Genomic DNA, 21,631 nt, shown 5'->3' with positions numbered 1-21,631 from the left:
ACAGCGTTCACAAGGGGTTCAACAAAGTGAAACAAGGGCCATAACTCTAGAAGTAATCAACGGAAACTGCTTCTTTGTTTTCGTGATCTAAATAATGCATATAAATTTCATAACTCTAGAAGTAATCAACGGAAATTCTTAAAATTTAATAGGCCGCTTCGTTTTACTGATCTAGATAATGCATATAATAATACAGGTCGGATGATAACTTATGTCGATAGAGTGTTCACAAGGTTCATTTAAGTGAAACAAGGACAATAACTCTAGAAATAATTAACAAAAATTGTTAAATTAAATAGGATTCTTCGTCTAACTAATGTAAACAACATACATAAATTTCAAAAGGATCAGATAATAACTGTAGTATGTAGAGTGTTCACAAGAAATTGTGGATGACGGACGAAGTCAATATACGACCACATTTCCATGTGGACATGTAAAAATATGTAAAATATATGGAAATATAGATATTCAGTCTATACATTATAAAATCTAGTCTAATCAAAAAGCATATTAATGGCCCAAAAATGATCAAAATCAATCAATCCTAATGTCATTAAGGTTAACATCCATTTTCTATCTTAGAACATCAGCCATCAATTGAAAAATAACTCATTTAATTTAATCACCTAGATTATTACATGTGATCTAAGTAACACACTGCAGTCCTTTTTTTGATTAAATTCAAGTAAATGTAAGGAGCTCTCCATTGTAACTTTAAAAAGTGTCTATTCCTCTATAACTGTAAATCAAGAGGCAGGTTTTTTTTTTTTACTTCAAGTTTTCAGTTGCATATTATACAACAGACATTTTTTAAAAACTTTATAAACTAAACCTTGTGAACAGCATGTCAACAAGATGGACTATTGACTATATTACACAGTCATCTAGCTTTAGATCAAGTTACTCACTGACTGGTGTTCAGCGATACGAAAATGTTTAGCTCTTCAAAACAGTCAAAAACCTCTTGAGAGACAATTTTCCATTTATATAAGTCATGCATTGTGTTTAAGATCATAAATATACAAAAACTTGTTTGTTCATCCTCCTAAAATTTCATTACATGCCGACAATCTTGATCAAAGCTCAACAACTTGAGCATTGTTAGACATTTTTTTTTTACATAAAGCTTTTGAGAACAATATTATTAAAGAATAGCTTTTATCTGAATTTAAATTTTACTTTCTGCATTATCTGATTTAATTTGAAAGAGACAGGTGTATAATATCTTGCTTGTTTATAAACCTCAAATAATGCAAACATGCATGTACTTTGCATATTTTATATATATATTTTTTAAAATTTCTAATACCTTTTTATATCTTTTTTTAGAATCTGTCATAACTAGTTTATTATTATCAAAGCTGGTTTTATTAAGACATATTGTTTCTTGATTATTGACAAATAAAAATATAAATTGCCATACATGAAAATATGGAAATAATGCCATATTTTCATGATCTCTGCAAGACTTGATTCCCTATTTCAACAGAATATAATAGGAATAGATAGCAAATCTATTAGAAGTGAGGTCAGACAAGGTCAAGTGTCACACTTTGACCATCACTTCATATACTACCCAGGCCATTTCTTCTGGTGGTTATAAATTACAGATGTAGGAAGCCAGTAGCATGATATTCCCTCTGCTCTATATTAATGTTAAACAGAGATATCACTTTTGTTTATTTGTGCATAAAAACATTCACGCATTCATGCTTACCTGCACTCTTGACCTTCAAAATGGTACATCCAACATTTATATTATAGGCCCAATATTCCACAAAAAGACTACACACAATAAAAACCAGTCTTCCAAAATCAAACATCAATCAGTGTTCTATTGATTTTATGGAGGCCTCTTTAATTTTATTAAATCATCTGAATGATAACTTATTTCTATCCATAATCATTGAAGCCAAATTACTATGTAAAGAATGCTTTTAAAAACTTACTTCTGTAAAATTTACAAAAGGAAAATATTGATTACCCTCCAGTGACAACTGTGTCTTTAATACAAAGGACCACCTATTATATTATTATTTTTCAATGAAATGGCATGAGAGGGAAGTTTTTATAGCACAAAAATTGTAGACAAATCCTAATATTATAGATAATATAAAAATATTTTTCCTCATGTCAAACCAAGCAAAAAGTAAAATGACTAACTATTCATTTTCAAAACTGTGTAACTCTTGGTTAATTGTCTTATTGTGTGGTGTTAAAAATAGTTCTAATTGTTTGTATTTAGTGTTTGCACAATAGTATTTACCAAGTATATCCTGTTTCCTCGGCAAACATTGTGGAAGAACAGACAGTAAGAGGGTACCTGGTACTATTGTAGTGTAATGGCCTCTTCTTTAACACTGGATAACCAACTGTGGGCTCCACTAAAACTTGCCATTTCAATCAAATACATAAAAAAATGACTGATTGTCAATTACTATTTACTCAACCAGTGATTTGTAAATAAACAATTCATGTAACAATTAACACAAGATACCTACAGACAACCTCGATAATTAAACCTCCCCCAGAGAAATTTAACCTATTAATTATACCATCACTGGCAGAATGCTGACCTTCTTACTTTACAAATACTGTTCCAGTTTTTTTTATTGTTATTGCTTGTTACTGAAGGATAGGTATCTAAATCTCAACCTATTTCTTCCATTGGCATTTAACATTTTCATATGCTAAAATCCCATAAAATGAACCATATTTTATTTTTGTCAGATCGCAATTAATCAAAATTAAACCAAACAGCAATTTATTTTTCCTATGCTCACCTTAATACAAAAGTAATACAATTTCAATGATCGATGATGTTTGTCATGGCAAAGAACGTTGATCTGACAAAGTAACACTTGATTTTTGACCAGGGGTGCAAGATTTCAGTAAGTAAGCTATATACATGTACATATAATATAAAAATTTCCTGAGCTAGCTAAATGTGTTGACCACCTGTATTGATTGTTACTGAAAGGAAAATACACCGATAGAGACAGCATTTACAAAGTAACCGGTCATATACGGGACCAGTTTTTCTTCAGGTCAAGCAAGAATAAGCTCACTACCATTAAAGTAAGTGTGTCCCCAAGGCAATGTGTGACAACACAACCATAATACATGAAAGCAGAAACACCCAAGGCAATAACATAATGTCATACAATACAGTGTCTGTAGGTTTAAGAAGAAAAAACCCAGTATTATCGTGATAAATCATTAGCACTTTGACAAGATGAAGGTTCACTAGACATATTTAATATGTCAACCAATTTGAAACAATCATTACGCTTTATAACTTCTATTCTAATTTTCAGCTAGAATTGAGTTATATCATATCATAAATAATCATGTAACGATAATTCATCCAGTCTGCCTTGACTTGGCTCAACTACACACCAGATCTCAATCACGATTTTCTTCAGAAATATTTTCCTGAGAACATGTCTGTTGAATTAAAGATCTAAAGCCAGACATGTACCAAACAGATAGTTTATTCAATGAACTCAACCAGCCCAATTAATACTGAGAAGCCCATCAACAAATATCTGTAAACTTTCCTATTCAGACTCTTCTGGATTTGCGACATCCTCATCATTTCTGGACAAACACTGGTACTGACAAATTCTACTTTATGGCAATTTTCCCCACTGTAGAGTTTCCTTATCCATGTGTTTACCTACACGTCCCCGATACTATCCATTTGCCGTTTGTCTATAATTTGTGTGGAGCAGATCGATGCTAACTACTTTATTGATTCCACCGACCCAGGAAATTTTACACAACCTAAGATTTTTTCACCACCTTTTTCAGTACAAAAGAGACTTTTATATCTAGTTATGTGACAGTTGAGGTCAAGAATAATGGTCTGGTTTTAATCTGAGCAACTCTCTTATTTCTGTTTAGTATAAAGGTACATGTATATGTTAATTGCCACAATAACACAGTGATGGTCATAACCTCAAATAATGGTTTCCAAGTAACTAGGAAGAGTTGCAACTCATAGCAACATGATTAAATCAAAAGTAATGATGGATCGTTCTGATGTATCATATTGTGTCAAAATCTGATTGATTTATTATCGTCAATTACTGAGGTCATCTTGATCATAAAAATATGAAGTTTACTAGAAGTTGAGTACAAACATGATTTGGTGTCAACTATATTCTTCATCAAACTTATAGCATCTTAAGGTTTTTTTTATCATATTCTGAAATGAATTGAACCAAATTGCAACATACTGTGTATATCAATCTAATTGAAATCATTTCCTTCAACATGTAAATGTTATATCGAAAAATCAATATGGTCATGACACTAATTCAAATGGAATGGGTAAAAAATATTCTATATTCATCAAATACATCCACAGATCTGAGATCTTACACTGTTATTATTAGGAGACTACATGAAGTTTATGATGTTAACGTAAATTGTCTCGGATAAGAAGGTGTATTATCCCATGTTAACTGTCGATGAGAGTAAAGACAAGAAAAGCAAGAACTGAATCCAGACAAAATTGGAAGTCAAAAGCAATCATGTCAGTGGCAGTTTTCGGTCTGTCAAACTGCTCGATCAATAAAGAGAACGAAAAATCCATTGAGAAGTGGTCGAAGGTTTATTACTATTCCCCTACTACTGATATAAAGGTACGCTACCCAGAACAGTAATAAGATTCTTCTGAAAATTCACCAATGTAATAAGAATCTCCTCTCAGCCAATGTCAATCATGATCAAACGCAAGCAGTTTCTTCTTTTAATTATTGGGTCTGGAGAATAGAATGATTCTTCATTATTGTTGCAAATTGCCGGTGGACAGTAGCATCCATTAGAGGACAAATTGGTGTGCTACTATGTATTTGGTGTTAATCGCAAAGATAACAACCAGACACTTTAACTAACAATAAAAAAAATCTATTTCATTTGAATAATTTCAACTTCATACATGTATACATGTACCTGTTATTGTTACTTTAAAACATCAGATTTTGTTCTTAGTTTCCAAAGCAATGGAACATAATTTTAAGGTCTGGCAACTATCTGTTGATTCAGGTTAATCTATAGAAAAAAATACTGTTAATACAACAGATAGATAACAATCAGAAAAAAATGAAGTGTAACATTATCATGACCTATTATTATTTCCTGTTATCTTTTCTTATCAATTAGAATGGAATTTGATATTCATTATATTAAATATATGTACATGTAGGTATTCAACTTAAGCCTATGTTATTTGCTGCTCTACATATTTCAATATTGTGCGAGATTGGTACTCTGTGTTTTATATTGCTACAACTTTATAAGATAGAAAATAATCATTAAATTATTCTTTTGTGATTGTGTTCAATAATATATTGATTTGTGTACGGTAAGTTAGTAATCTATTGAACACTTGGTACAATAAACCTTCCATCACCTGTTGTCCCTATATGGTGGCTCAAGATACAACTAAATGTAGGAATTCTGTTTCACCAACTCCAATCAATACTAGGCTAGTACACACAACTGTAAATCATGACTTTTTTGTAATAGTGTGCAATAAATTGATAACATCATAATTCAATTTCTGCCTGTGTGAATCCATATTAACTGTTAGGTGGGATCCAAGTTGTGAAATAACATTTTTGAACTTTTGTAGATACAGTACAATGGATTTGTTTGATACAAGATTGATAGTATTTATTGCTATTTCAATTATTTTATTTACTTAGTAAATTTTGAATAAATGTGATTAGTACATATCGAATATATTTTCAGTGTTACACTGTACATGCAGCATACTATTAAATATTGTGTTTTACGCAAGATATATTTTTTGTATATAAATAACAGACTTATATGGATATAAAAAGTGTGTTTTAATATAGACAGAAAGTATATTGCTTTCTCTATGTAAGGAAAAGTTAATCTTCTTATAGTGAGATAAGGAGAGACATTGTTACATAACCTTTTCCTTTTTTTTATCTGATGTAATACCGCGACTAATGAATTTCATTAATCCAGTTTTCATATAAATCTGTGAGTATGGCTTTACTAATACTACCCGACAGGCACACAACTGACACTTATTATAGAGGATAAATTTCATCTTTAACAAGCAGCCAAACTCGCTAAATAACAAAACCACCAGTTTTAATGGCTCCTATCTACTAATTTTGCAGCAAATTGCTTGCCAGCCACAGTGTGCAATTGTCGCTGAGAAAAGAAGATAATATGACAAATTGCTAGCAAACATGTCAATTGGGTAGCAACAGTAACACACATTGAGCATTAAGTTTGATAATAGAATTATCTTCTAACCTTTGTAAAGGCTTGCATGGTAGCCCTGTATGCAAAGATACATAATAATATATGGTCTCCTGATAACATATGTACATGTAGGACTACATGTAGTCTAATCTCAATTGTCAAAAATACTGTCAAAAAAACTGGCGTGCTATCAGAGTTTGTTGAACACTAGCAATTTATTAGCATATAAAATCAATAGAAACCATTTTAGTTCAGTATTAAATGGAAATAAAAAGACAAACCCACACCAACAAGTCAGGAAAAAAAATACATAGTAATAATAACTTTTATTCTGTTGCGAATGACCCATTTACCCCTCGCAAAAACATATTCTTGTTGAATCAAATCAAACTATTATTGGCAGTCCACAATATAGACATTATCCTCGTGAGACTTGCTGCATTTGAAAACAAATAAAGCTTGGTTTCTGTTTAATTTTCTAGCTTTGGCGTCAACCCAAGTATAAGTGTTGAAGAGAAAACCCACTTTTTCCAATATGCATGTATGTTGTATCGATGGAACGAAAACTGTAATAATAAATCACCAATCAATTAGTAAGAGAATGAAATTGGTCAATATCATTGAAAATCAAATAAAATATGCCACACACAACATACCACACTTCTTTATTATGTAGTTGTAGTAAATAATTCAGTACCTCACCATTAAATACAAGTCACATTTCAATTTCTCTATACAGTCTAACTCAAGTGCCCTACCAACATATAATAATCATTTAAGAGTATTTCTGTGTAAATGGCGCCAAGCTGTGCCTGATCTTACCGGAATTAGGCAGCCAATGAATTGCACATTCAGATAACTGATTTAGGATCATATAACATGATAAATGTGATAAGAACATGATAATGAATGTAGGCGCCTACAAATTTCAGTATTTTTTACAGTAACCGATTCAAATGTAACCTCTGCGTTTAAGAAAAAATAGAAAACCTGAAACAATGGCAACACAATAATTGTAATCATCAATGTCATCCAGTTCCAAATGGAATGCTTTTAAAATGTGTTGAGATTATTTCATCAACTGTTTTAGGCAGAAGAATAAAAAAAAACTGCTGAGAACATTTAGCTGAAATATCAGGTTTCTGCAAGTCATGTTTACACAACGCTGATGAGAAATGACTTCCCTTACTCTACATCAACAATTCTCAAACCCTACTTTATAAACTAAATCACCTCTTTCAGAGATTTGTCTTGAGAAATTGAGTATTTGGACCTAAATTACATTTATATTATTGTAACAAAAAAACCTAAGAAATGAAACTACATATTTTTTTTATGTTCTTGTACATACAGATGTTTTGTTGACACTGATGAATTCAGTTAAAATGTACAGGGTGTATATATTTCAACAGAATGAGCCACAGGAGAGGATTTATATTTAATAGTAAATCAAGTCACATACATGTATCATGAAATGTTAGTTTTAAACCTTGGTCAACAAGTTAAATACACACATAAATACTCCACTCTGGGAATAATTCATAATTCTAACCAGAGCTGTGGGAAGCTTGTCTGTCGCTTATTTTTAAGCAGCCACTGTTTATCGTACTGAAGTTATTTTCTTAATGTGCACATGTTACGTAGTATTAAAGATGGAGCTTTAAGATGATAAATAACAAAGTGTGCAGTGAGTTTTTAATTAAATTGACTTCCAGAACTCGAGAACTACACGGGAAGGAGATATTGAAAACATGATGAAAACAGATTCTGGTGGATGCTACTAATTTAATTGTTCGATGAAAGTCAGATGTACCTTAAACCATTTAGTCCTGTGGAGTAAAAATATTGCTAATTTTGCATCCTCCTTGCTCAAGTACCTTCAAGATAGCTTGCATGTCAGATGTTTTATAAAACCGTTTTTTATAGGCCTCAAACTAAAAGGGATTTTGTTTAAAACAAAGCCATAGGCACTAAAAACGGGGAAAACAGATCTAATATATTTGATGTAATGGCTAAAAACTTTCACTGCTTTTCAAAGAAGAGGAGAGCAGATTGCTGAACAGAACATTATGTTTAGATTTATATTTCCTTTATGTTGAAGTTCTTTCTGCGCTATTCTCCACGGATGAGATAGCATTTGCTTAGAAAAAGCTTTTATCATGTTGTGTATTGATTGTATCATAAAAAGCATATTACCATATTATCAATACTGATATTGAAAGACACATTCAATGCTATGTTTCACTGTGTGCCTTATGACAATGTGTACACATCCATGTACATATGCTTGTTTCATCCTAATATAATTTTATTGCCCTTTCCATCACTGTTCCACTAATATTACTCACATATTTGATCCATGAATAAATGAATCAATGTTTACTTTTTATTAAGAGATCACACCGCTTTATTAAATAAGCAAATAAACTCATAATTTCAGGTGAGCTGACAGAAAGTACTTAGGCTAAGTTTTATGACCATCATCTCTCAAGACACCTTTCTTTTGATGTTTACAGGTCTTGACTTAGACTGACAGCTCAGGTAAAATATTCTCATATCAACTCTAAATCTGGGTTTTTAAATGGGCACTTTATTAAAGGTTTCCATCATAAAGATATCAACACTGACCTTAGGGGATTATAACTGATGACAAGTGAGATTTTAGCCCTTTACACTATGCTGGACAATATCTTTAACATGGCTACCAACAGATTTGTATTCTGTACAAACAGCCATGTTAATGGTTGGATCACATAGAACTGAAGACAGACAACTATTTTTACATTACCCCCCAAACAGTTCTCTGGCCAAGAATCAAAATTCAGTGAAGGAAATCTAATGGTAGTCCACCCAGACTTTCCTTTCTTTTAAATATATCCAGACATGATGGACGTATTTCTTTTATCATGGTTATAATCTTAAATGAGAAAGGCCATCATGTCTCACTTCTGCTTGGTTGGTCAACATATGTACATTTCTACATAAATACATATAACTATGAAGTATCCCACAGTGATAAGTTTTATTGTGTAAAGATTGCTTTTAATGTCTAGTGAAATCATCTCTATTTACCATAGAGATAAATACTTTCTTTTATAGACTGAACTAAACATGACAGTATTTACATATAAGATGGTGTAGACTGATAGAACAGAGAACCTAATCAAATTAATTTTATTCTTTTCCTGCAGAATTTTACAACCCCATTCAATTTCAACTGTACAATCTAAGATGCCGACATCACTATTTCTTAAACTTACAATACAAAATAACAGTTTTAAGAGAAAAAAATGCATTTAAAATTTTTCCACAAATCTGAAAGGAGTAATCAATTGAAGTTTGTTTAAAGAACTAGCTGAACTTGGGTACAAGTTTGCTTTCCTATAAGATTTTGCACTTGAACACACATCATGACAACTGGTTTGCCAAAATATTTTGTTTGCATTGTTCAATACCATAACATAATGCTTACGTGCTGTTGACCCCATACAACCTTTTTTCATACAATATTTCTGCATTTTAAGCATTAATGTAATTATTTAATATTTTCTGTTTTAAGCAGTATGATTTTTGCTGAAATATACTTAAAGATACATTATGGGAGATTAGATAAAAAGCTGGCAGTTCTCACTATAATAGTTAAAAACTAGATAATGTAAAGGGAATTTGCTGAAAATTTCAGTCAAATTGATCCACTCTGAATCAAGATTTTAGAGATTGAATTTTCGGCCTATCCTCGATCATCATTACTAAAGTCGGTACAATAAAAAAAACATAGTCTCGATAATCCATTTCATGATTAAATCATGAATGGAAGTCGAACAGCAAATTGGAACCTAACCTAATCCAATAAACATAGGCAGGCTAGCGATGACATGGTCTGGATAAGTTAATTAATGTCTAATTAATAATTTAGATAAGATTTCAGGCCTAAAGAAAGACCAGCAAGAGGCAGATTTAGCTCTTGCATAATGTATGTTTGATTAATTTTGATATATGCTTTTTACTTTATGGTATTCCATAATACCTCATACATATCTTCTTTGATTGGTATTTAGTAATTGAACATATTACCATAAGGTACAATTTCATGGATACACAATCTAATGAAAATGATTTCATCCAATGCAGTTCAGTAACGTGATATACAATGTAATAAATGAGATATTAATACTGTTTCCGTTATGATAAGGCATGCCCGGTCCCTGTAAATCATAATGGCAGAGAAAGGTGGGGGATTGTAACAGCTTTATCTACCAGACAAGGTAAACTGACTTATTCACTGGGTAACAGTTTGACCAGGACATTGGCATGGTATATAACAGCAGCTTATCTCTGTGGACCCAACATTGGGGTCAGTAGAAGAAGATTTATTAGACTACTGAAGTAAATAATCCAACAAGTTGGGTTGTGGGAGTTTAGTCAAGTGGTGTCTTTAGTATACTTGATGGTTTTGCAACCTATATGTTTGAGGAAGGATTAGAAGAGCTTATGTAAAGGCTATATAGTTCATGAATTAGGTGTTAAAGTTATCACCAAAGGTGGACAGAATACCCTATCTGTTGTTATTATTTAATGATAACAAAACAAGGACACAGCAAATATTTTGTTACAGAAGAACAAAGTTATTCTCCAAGACGAAAACCCCAACTTAATAAATCATCCTAAAGTAATATAACAGCAGTAAAATCAGTTAGGACATAATATTTGTAGAACAGACAACATGGATTTCAATTTAATATATATGCAGAAGAACATGACACCCACAGGCTAATACTATGTTCAATAATGCATTTTCAGAAAACTGCTGCCAATAAAATTGTAATGGTAATAAGAATACACATATTAATTAAAATGTCAGTGGAAAGTATGATAATAAATCACAGATATAATACCCTAACACAAATATATATTTAAATCTGATTAATAGTCTCACTAGGACTTCCATTATTACCCATGAACAATATTATAAAGTGATGGTCAAATTGTTAAACTCAGCTGGACATAGGCAGCAGATGACCAGTCCAGATGGTCTACAATTCTATCCCCAAGTTGAGTTTGATCTAGCATATATCCATTTAATTAAAAGAATAATCCACAGAAAAAGGAACTATTTCAATAAAATTTGAATCAAAGGAGACATCCTGACTTCAAAAAGAAAATTTCACTTGTCATATTACATTACCAAGATCTTGTTACTTTTGTTAGGGTGACCATCCTACCCAACTTTAAACAATGTCAAGTGATTCTCAAGTTGTTAAGAAGATGTGTGAGTATTGGGGGAAGATAACGGGTGACTTGAAATCAAGTTATCCAGACATCTGACAAATTTTTGCTCTAAAGCAAGATAAAATTATAAGTTCATTAATTAATTTTTGATGTAATCTTCGCAATCCTGCATTTCCTAATCATTCCTCAATCCACTTCAGATTGACAGTCCATAGATACAATGATTGTCCCTATCTGATCATGCAAATTAATCCAAGCATGGTGAACATGAAACTTAAGAATGGTGAATAGTCACCAATTTACGATTTTAGGAAATGAAGGGCTTTTTTGTGATAGCAGCATCATAATTAGCATATCCATGAGGTCAAAGAGAGGAAATCATAGGCATAACTGTAGCAGGAAATGGACCAGTCTCAATAATCATTGTGATTAGCTATGGTGAAGTGGACAAACCAATGACCAAACATTGACAACTTCTAGAGGATGACCATCGTCTATTACAACTACCACCATAATTAACATATTCCATTGTCCACTATCTGCTCTCTTCATCCTTAATTTATCCGCTTCACCAGCTCAAATAATTAAGATGAATTTATTTGGTAATTAGGCAAGAGGGTTAAGGGGAGGAGACTAGAGCTATAAACAGAGGTTTCATGTTTCACAACATTTAACATACTAGGGGTCATTAACATATTAGAGCAGGGCTTGTTTAGAGAAACAATGACACCTCCATAAAATAATCTTAGTATCAAAACCCCAGTGATTTTCTCTCTTTGATCTGTAGTTATTACACAAATATAATTTTACAACAATCCCATCATGTGCATTGATGATGAAGGATGAGGCCAACCACTGGGAATTCCTTCCCGATTTGACTTGAATACTTATTGCTATCTCTTGTGTCTCTTCCAACAAATTTCCTGAACTTGTTTTTAGGTTTGATTACTGAACGTAAAACATGTGGACTCTATTTTAGCTTAAAATAATCTGACAATTATCCCTCTCTTAAACACACTATCGTCCCTGATATAAACAAATACTTGTTGAGATGAAGTGCTCTTCTACTGTATAGGGGAGTTGTTAGTTATCTACGTTTCCACACCAATCATTAGGAGGTGGAATATACATTGGATAACCTTGTGCTCAAGATGGCAGACCCCCTACTCCAGTTAAACCATTTATCTTTTCTTTTTTCTCTGGGGAGGTCAAAATCAGACTGTTTAGACAATATATCAAATAAGCCTCCCATTTTCCTTCTAATCTACCCTTGATAGTTTAACTGGGATGGAAAACAGTCTAGTGTACAGTAAGTCAAGAACATCTATTACACAATATGTACTATTCAAACTGTGTTCTAGTTTTTCTTTCATGAATTTTTAGTTTGTTTTTACTGTTTAGGAAATATTAAGTTATCAAGTTACTACAAATATCCTGTGACCCTAGCCTTCATATCACAGTCAACCAAAAAAACTTTCATTGAGCTACTGTCAAGATTTGACAGCTAAATGACATTACATGTATGGTCTATTTGTCTTCCACCTAAATCATATGAAGAGCTCCGGGGGAAGAATGATCTAAGTCACTTTTTCAACGAACCCCAGTTAATGGCGACATCTGGTAGCAAATTGTATAAGCTTTCTGTGGAACAATCAATTTCAGGAAAAAACAATTGGAGTCACATCGAACCAAGGCTCTTCTGTAATGGCCTCCCGGACAAATACAAGTCCACCGTATTTATTTGACCTTAATTTGGCTGAAAAGTGGAAGTAAGTTTCGTACAGGTAATTATGATTGGTATTAAACAACATTTTGACATTGTAATTAAACCCACTCGTTCTGTTCGCGTCAAGCATTCTCGTCCAAAAGTCTTTTTTGCCTTTTATGCAAAAAGACAAAAATGTGACTTAGATCGTTCTTCCCCTGGACTCTTCATATATATCATAAATGTACATGTAAAGTGTAGATGTGTATGATCACAGCAATACTTACTGACCATTATATAACCACTGTACAATCAGAACATCTCAATCGGGCTACATGTACATAGCCAACATGTACATTGCCCTACATGCCATATCTGATTGCAACAATTCCCCACAAAAAGACGGTGGAAATAGTAACAGCTAACTTCATCTCAATGTGGCCATTACAATTTAAGCTCATCAAAAGACACAAGAGATGACCAGAATCCATAAATCAGGATATTATTCGGCTATTCTAGGATCTCTCTATTAGAGCATCTATTACTAGAGTAAAAATATTCCACACAATCTTGGTGGAGATTGCTTCGGTAGCAATTAATGGGCAATGTCTAATTGATTTTCATTAATAATAGGCACAGACACATAAAATGACCATCATCTATCAGCTAGATAGAGAGATGGTAGAACTTAATGATGTGTTTCAAGGTCCTGTAGAGGTGAGCAATACTATTCATAATATATCCTATCTGACTGTAAATCAAATTTAATTTTTTTTTATTAAACTTCTATCTTAACCAGATTGCTGTTTTATTATTTTTAAATGGTGTTTAGGACAAAGGTTGTCAACAATAAAACTTGTTGGGTATAAAAAAAATAAAAATGGTTCTCCTACTGCCTACTCAAAAGGTCTGGTTTCAAATGTTTTTTCTGGAAATAACTGCAATTTACAGATAAATCAGAAGATGTTCTTTGATTAAAAGTTTGATAGCTACCCAATACAATAATATATGGTGGAGCCTATAATAGGCAATATTCTTAATCTACTCCATCTATCTTGCTTCACGGTGTATATCGAATACTACTGTATATTTTAAAACTCCATGTATAGCGTGTTGTTAATTTAACACTGAGTTGCCTTCTGACATGCAATGCCATCATTTTGTGTCTGAATCAGTTTGAATGCTACCTCAAATTTTGATCATAATTTCTATGTAAATTGTGATATCATGGACATGTAAATCTGTATATAATTTTTTTAATGAAGCTACATGTGCATGCCATTTAGATCCAGTCTACAATTATTGTTATAATTTCATATCTAGACAGCTTATTTATAATACATCATGTACATACATGTATCTGGTCATAATTCATTTAATATGGCTAAAAGAGATTGAGAGAATTAACCTATCTGTGTCAAAGATAAAATGGTAAATGTAATTTGAAAAAGCCAGGCAATTGTTGTAGGATAAAATCAATAACTGTACCCTGCAAACCTATCAATGATTACTTTTCATTGATAGATAACTCAATCATGCAGAAATACTTGGGCCATTTGGGATGCTATTCATTTACTGTCCAACACATCTAATCGTCCAAACTGTTACTTGGAGTATATGGCACTCAAAACAGATTGAGTATGATCATAGGCTAGCCTGAATCCGTTATAACACACGAAATTAAAGTCAGAAAAATACAGTAATCGTGGAGACCTTCTGTAATCTATAATCATTTATGTAATTGCTTGTAAAAATAAACTACAGTATATGAAATAAGCTATAGATGGATTACGTTCCCTCTATCTTGCTTTAATAACTACTATCAAACTCTATGTTAGCCTTCCAATAGAAGAAGTGATATAGGTGAGCGTTCAATATAAATAAGTTTGTTTAGTGTTATTATCTGCCATGCCAAAAAAATTCTGTAACAAAATATCGCAAAAAGCATGGATAAAATTAAATTGAAGCCAAAGGCATGCAATATTGGGTGTAAGTGCTAACTGCCAAGTATGAAAAGGGTCCTATTTACATAGATTGAACAAATTATGAGCAAATAAAGTTGAAAGTTGACAGGTTTTTTAGCAGACATGATTTAGTGCTTATCTGTTAAATTACAAAGTATTAAATCTCAACATGGTTGAAGCGTAATATGAGAGTTAATTTTTGGAAAAAGTTGCAAAAATGCCCCCCACCCCCACCCCCGAAATTCAAAATAAAGAGAAATTGTTCCAGAAATAAATTCTATTTAAGCCTACATTTTAATTTGATCAACACAGATTATTCTTTAAATAAGCATAATGATTTCAAATCGGATTTTTACATGTTTGATGATAAAAGAGATTTCAACTAGATTAGAAGTGGTTGGTGGACTGTAACTTAAAGCCCAACCTTTGTTTTAGCTAAAGATCAACACTGATGGCAAGAGGCACAAAGGGAATATTGGTTACCAAATTCAACTATGAGAGGGGGGGGGCTTATCTCTGCAGACAAGGACAATTAGTTGAGTGAGTGACAGGGGGAGAAAAGATTATCAGTAATATATCAAAGTACTATAGTCATGTCAATAGGAAGTGAAAGACGGTCTCTGGAGTAAACAGTTACACCACAATGGAAATGCATGTAATTATCAAACATGTCAAACCATGTACTGTAATTAAAAATACTTTGTTAAAACTATGGTTCATGAGAAAATGGAAACTTGAATTGTCTTATCATATTTATTATTTATGTAACATGGATGTAACTTTTCATAAAATTCATCAAGAACATATTTAGTAATTAAGGTCATGGATACATGTACCTGTCTATACAGATAAATCCTGTTTTTTTAGCTACATGTTTATTAAATCATTTGGTGTCCGCCTAAAAGAAACTGGGTAACATGGATATCATTATTTATGAACCAAGCTTTTGGGGAAGAGGTAAACTTTTGCTGACCACTGCCAGTGACCTTGAAACCCTCTTTTAATCACAGTGGGGTGCAGAATACAATACCTGTTGTCATTCATTAATAATGCTTTTCCACAGGGTAAGGTGTGGAAATTGCTTTTAAATTTATTAAAAAGAGGACAAAAAAACAACATTCTTTCATCATGAGTTGAAAACTGAAAATTGATAGTTATCATTTAATCCTTAAATAGCTTACCTATCTCCTTAACTTTTACGTTAATGTGTCTGACATTAAATCTAGTCAAGAGCTGCAATCTGATTGTTTTTAGAGTATTTTTTCCCCCAAGTAAAAAAGATCACAAGTGTTATCAAGGATACTGTATAACAAGCAAATTATAAACAGCAAATTTCACAAGAAGAAATACTGACTTTTAGATAACACTGGTAATATATTCTCATCTAAATCAAAGGTAGCCATGACAGTATATCTGATAGGCCATGATACATTCTTTATTTTCCATAATCTCTTCATCAAAAGTCCACAAGATTTATTACTTACAAAAAATATCCAGTTAAAAACATTAAGACTAACTTGATTTCATTTGCAAAGTAAACCTGAACATTTAATTGCATGGTACTAAGTACCAAATAGTGTATTAAAGTGGACAATTACTCTACTCTCAATATCAAACTATCCATAAACTCTGTAATAATTTTTATTAATGGAATGTATAAACTCTAAGCTTTCTTATTAACTGTATATTTCTAAAAAAAAAAAGGCATTTCCTTTCCTTCCACCTTTCATCTGTACTAAACCTATACCAAACAATTTAAAGGTTATTTCCGTGCAATTTGGGACACAATCTAACTTGGGTTAATACCCAAACAAAATACCAAAATCATGGATTCAGTTTTGAGACAAGATTGCATACGGATTAAAGTAATCCTTGAAATACCTTGTGCTCCTTAGTTCAAGTGAGGCTATTTATTTTGGAAGAAAATATGCAGTTGAGATAAAGTTTTGGAATGTACACATTTACTGTTATCAATTCTTTGAGTTTATTGTTTTTAGATAAAAACTTGCAAGATGGCGGACTTGACAAATATCATTATAATAACATTTCTAGATAATCCAGGTAACACATGTAATTAATCAGGAGTAAACATAACCAAACATAACAATATTGTACATTTAATAAACAAATAGGACACTTTATAGAAACACTTTTGAGTCAAGTGAAATATCTAAATATTTGCCTTATGGATCATGGAGCCAGCCAGCATGTACATGTCATTTAGTATATTTTAATATTCTTAGTTTGCAATTTTATATTGGTAAATTTTGTCTTCTGATATTGGTTTACCATTATCTGATGTATTATTGAAAATGAGATTTTACATGTATGATGATGCATATTTTGTTATATGCGCAGAGAATTGGCTACTTTTCTGAATAATATACATGTAATATATATACATTTGTAGGTCTACATGTATTGTTTTGTGTATGTAATGTTTATTAATAGACCTACATGTATATTAACTTAATGTGTATTACACATGTGGGGCCAGTTTCTAAATATCAGTACCAGTATGTGTATTCAGTGATCATATATAGCATAGAAAGAGCTCTGGAGTTTACATGTACATACTACTTGTACCAAATAAATAATCAAAATGGCAAAACTATTTTCCTGACCTATGACATCCAATTAATAATACTTATTATCATATACTGTCAATTCCATTCACATGTGTTTTGTTTTAAATTCATTAAAAATGTTGCAGTTAGGTTATTCTTATTTATAAATTAACAGATCAAAATTAGTTTAACTCTCAGAGGTAGATTCCAAATAAGTTCCATCACCCAACTTAATTTTATTTAACACATATTTAATTTGTCCAAATGAAGTGGTTAGGTGTCAGACACAAGTATAGCTTTTCATTGAAATCTAGAAAACTAATCTCCACTGTTTTGTATCTTGACATATCACATAATCATTATAAAAACTAGGGTTTCTCTTTACACACAATAAACTAATTAACAAAATGTCGTTAATTGGCTTCTTATTTTAACTGATTGTTTGATTACTTTCATCCTGATGGATTTAACTTTGATTAAATAACTAAACAGACATTTAAATTTTTAACTGTTATTTGTTAAGAAATGTTTTCAAAGATGGAAAAATAGATATTTTGGAATTCATAAATGGTTTGTTTTAAACAAGTAAATGTAGTCGTACATTTGGCTGTAGGCCTATATCAATTGAGTTTGTTGCAAATCCTGTAGATAAAAAGCTTGAAGAAATTCGTCACGTATCTAATCAATCCCATGAAAGAAAGTTTAAGACTGCTTGTAAAGTTTTAGGTTGAAAAGCAAAGAATTGGGCGAAAATCATCCGAACGCGAAATGCCCCAATGCCGTAATACTGAATTGAATTCACTGGGGAAACACGACATACATTCATACATTGTTGCTCTAATGCACAACCAAGTTGTAATTCCACAAGACTGCGGGTCTTTTTAACACGGTAAAAAATTACATCACAATTTTCATTAAAAATCGGATGTTTATATTATTACTTTACGGGTAACGGTTAAATATCATAAAGTCAAGCCGAACCAACCGTCATAGCAATGCACATGTACTATAGCAATTTAGCCCCGTATACGCAGACTGTATAGATAACACACGGCTTCATATCCCTCACTGAAAAGGGGTTGTTAACTTGGAGAAAAATAAATAATTTTTCATAATTTTTACATAGATAGTTAGAGGAATAATTTCTTGTCACTTACCGTTTTTAGCGTATGTTAAAACCGACGTAAACACAAAATATCCAAATAAAAGCGGAGCCCATATCCGCACGAAGCTACTCCGTGCCGCCATGTTTTACTTTCTACCACCAGTCACACGTCGCACATGCGCAGTTAAGAACTCATGAATATTGATGAAGGAAGTCTTGACAGGCAGCTTTCAGTTCGATTTCTTTTCTTGATACTCTATAGAAATGTCCACACACACACTTTATGAATCAATCTAATATTCGTCATTTATATTCCTTATATATCCTTATATTTCACGGAGAGTGGCAGCCGTGACTAAAAAGGAATTGAAAAATGCCACTGTGTAAAATGTTTTGACTTGAGCTGTATCCATAAGAGTTATACGTTTCACCCCTCTCTTCTGACACCCCTTACTCTCTTTTCAATATCCAATTCTGAAATCATAAAATACATAAATTATATTTATAAATATAGCACACCACCATCCACCCACGTGTAATATATTTATGTAATATGGGTAGATAGTTAAATATTCCAACTTTTGAAACTTTTTAAAAACTTTATAATTTCGACTTGACTTTAATTTATTTTTTTATTTATCTCTCCACAGGGTGTATGTGAAATTATCTGTCATTTCAATAGAAATCTAAACGCTTGTTGTTCCCTCTTCTTTGGTTTTTTTAAAAATTTATTATAATATTGTTCGCGGGGGCATTTTTTTTTTTTTTTTTTTTTTTGAGTAAGAGGATTTAATTTTTTCTTTTAACTTCCATTTGTATCAATTCGGCAAAGCTTATTGACTTGAGAAACGCCCTCCCCCCACACACAAAATAACAAAAAAAAAAAGAAAAGAAAACAATCATTTAGAAAAGTGTCATTTATATATTCATAATCCCGATTTTCAAAAAAAAAACTTGCTTGTATTTATAAGTTAAAACTATGAAAATTGTACCACAATGTACCGCTAATATTAACAACTATATTAATGGAGGACCGCTACTTACTTCATTTGTAAAAAGAAATCACTGGAGTATAAATTTCACCTTTTAATTCCAAATAATCACACATAAAATCCAGAATTCCGTGTAACAAAGTTTAAAAGACAGGTCCAATAGCTACCGCATAACTCGCACTCAATATACACACGTCCGTTCTCCCGGACCGAGACCAATATTGTGATTGTTCTTAGTTAACCGATTCATTCCCACCACCAATGAGATGAATTTGTTGCCCAAAACAATAGTCGCGATCTTTCAGCCATCAATTTGTTGATAGCTACACTGGACAACCACGGAGAACATTTTTGCCTTGGGCCAACTCAAAGTTACGCTTCGTTAAATAGAAGAGTTCGTTTCCACTTTATCCAGACCTACACCTTTTCTGATTATATAGATATTTACGCCTGGATAAAAGAGGACGTTACCTGTCCAATTTGCCTGTCAGGTAGGCTTTGAAATGTAATTAATATTGTCACCAAGCCCCCTGGCGAGGTGGGGCCATCTGTATTTTATTGGCACCACCAGGTAATTTCAAGTCATTCTAGCGGAAGGTCCCCACACCCACACAGTAATGATATCATTTACAAGATTGATTTTAAAAACAAAAGAATGTTTTAGCAACTGATGTTCTTATTCATTGAAACGTGTACCTGAAATAATAGCCTTAATTAAAAATGGAAACACAAATAAACCGAATGATATACTTCTTATATTGAATTGTATGTCCAGCATTAATTGTTGTACACAAAACTCCCAAAAAAATTAAAAAAAAAAGAAAAAAAAAAGATACATAAAAACTAAAATCATTATGTCATACATCATTTGCACGTTTAAAATATGTTGTTCAGGTATAGGAAATGATATTAAAATAATTCAATCATTTCATATCATAAGATTAGATATTATTCAGGTTCTGACCCAGTAATTCTCAAACAGTTTTCAACGGCACACTATGTACATGCGAAAAACCACGTGATCCCGATTGAGTATTTTTCTTTATTTAGTTTGAATCATGGTATGTGTCTATGACTAGTCTGTGTCTGTCGTCTATTACTTGCCATGTTTTTATTTTACAAAATTCAAATATTTTTCATATATATTTTGCCAGGCGTGCCACTATTTTTTCATGTTCCAAGGTGTGCCGTGGACAAGAAAAGGTTCAGAACCACTGGTCTGACCGTTGCTTAACATGCATTAAAAACGTTGCCCAATGTTAAAATTATTAGTTTGAAAGAATACAGTAAGTTACACACCATTTTCTCTTTTATGAATTATATTAGAAAATATGTTACGGTTTATTTGTAGCCTACTGTAAAAGTCAAAATGAAATAAAATGATTTTTATTGTGATCTTAAATATCATTTTCATCAGTATGAATATATTTCTGCAGTATCCATTATGCATGTGTTACGTGAGTCAGTTGTTATATTCATAACATTGTTAGGTCTAGACATTCACCCGCAGTTTATACTTATTGTATAGATATTATGCGATTGTATTGTATGTTTTGATTTTATTCGAAAAATACTTCAATCAATATTAAAGGGATAACATGTCTGAAATAATCTTAATCCAAGTATAATTACCACAAAAGGTAGTGTTTAACACTTAGCAAAGTGCTTTGGTTGTATATAAATCCAGTTCCTAACTGTATATTATATTGTCTTTGATAAAATAACCATTGTTGAAACGTTGCTCCTTTTAAATTCAGTAATTGTAGTCCATAACTGTTTTGTCTTTTATTTAACATGTCAGAATTAATCAAATT

The 21,631-nt window shown here is 31.9% G+C and overlaps 1 protein-coding gene across 4 annotated transcripts in view; it reads right to left on the bottom strand.

Annotated features, from left to right (window-relative positions):
• The window catches only part of LOC126826683 (ephrin type-B receptor 1-B), an 82,087-nt gene extending 62,041 nt beyond the window's left edge, over positions 1 to 20,046 (bottom strand). For 3 of the 4 annotated variants that reach the window (XM_050555676.2, XM_050555678.2, XM_050555680.2), the window contains exons 1-2: positions 19,870 to 20,046; positions 18,878 to 19,299 (exon numbers count right to left, since the gene is read on the bottom strand). In XM_050555676.2, the coding sequence (XP_050411633.1) occupies positions 18,878 to 18,968 (91 nt within the window). In that variant the 5' untranslated portion in view covers positions 18,969 to 19,299; positions 19,870 to 20,046. The remainder of the gene's footprint in view (positions 1 to 18,877; positions 19,300 to 19,869) is intronic. The other variant, XM_050555677.2, reaches the window with a different exon arrangement.
• Between the last annotated feature and the right edge of the window lie 1,585 nt (positions 20,047 to 21,631).

Source organism: Patella vulgata, chromosome 7 (genome assembly GCF_932274485.2).
Source record: "Patella vulgata chromosome 7, xgPatVulg1.2, whole genome shotgun sequence".
Lineage (NCBI taxonomy): Eukaryota > Metazoa > Mollusca > Gastropoda > Patellidae > Patella > Patella vulgata.
This window is presented reverse-complemented; position numbering and strand designations above follow the sequence as displayed.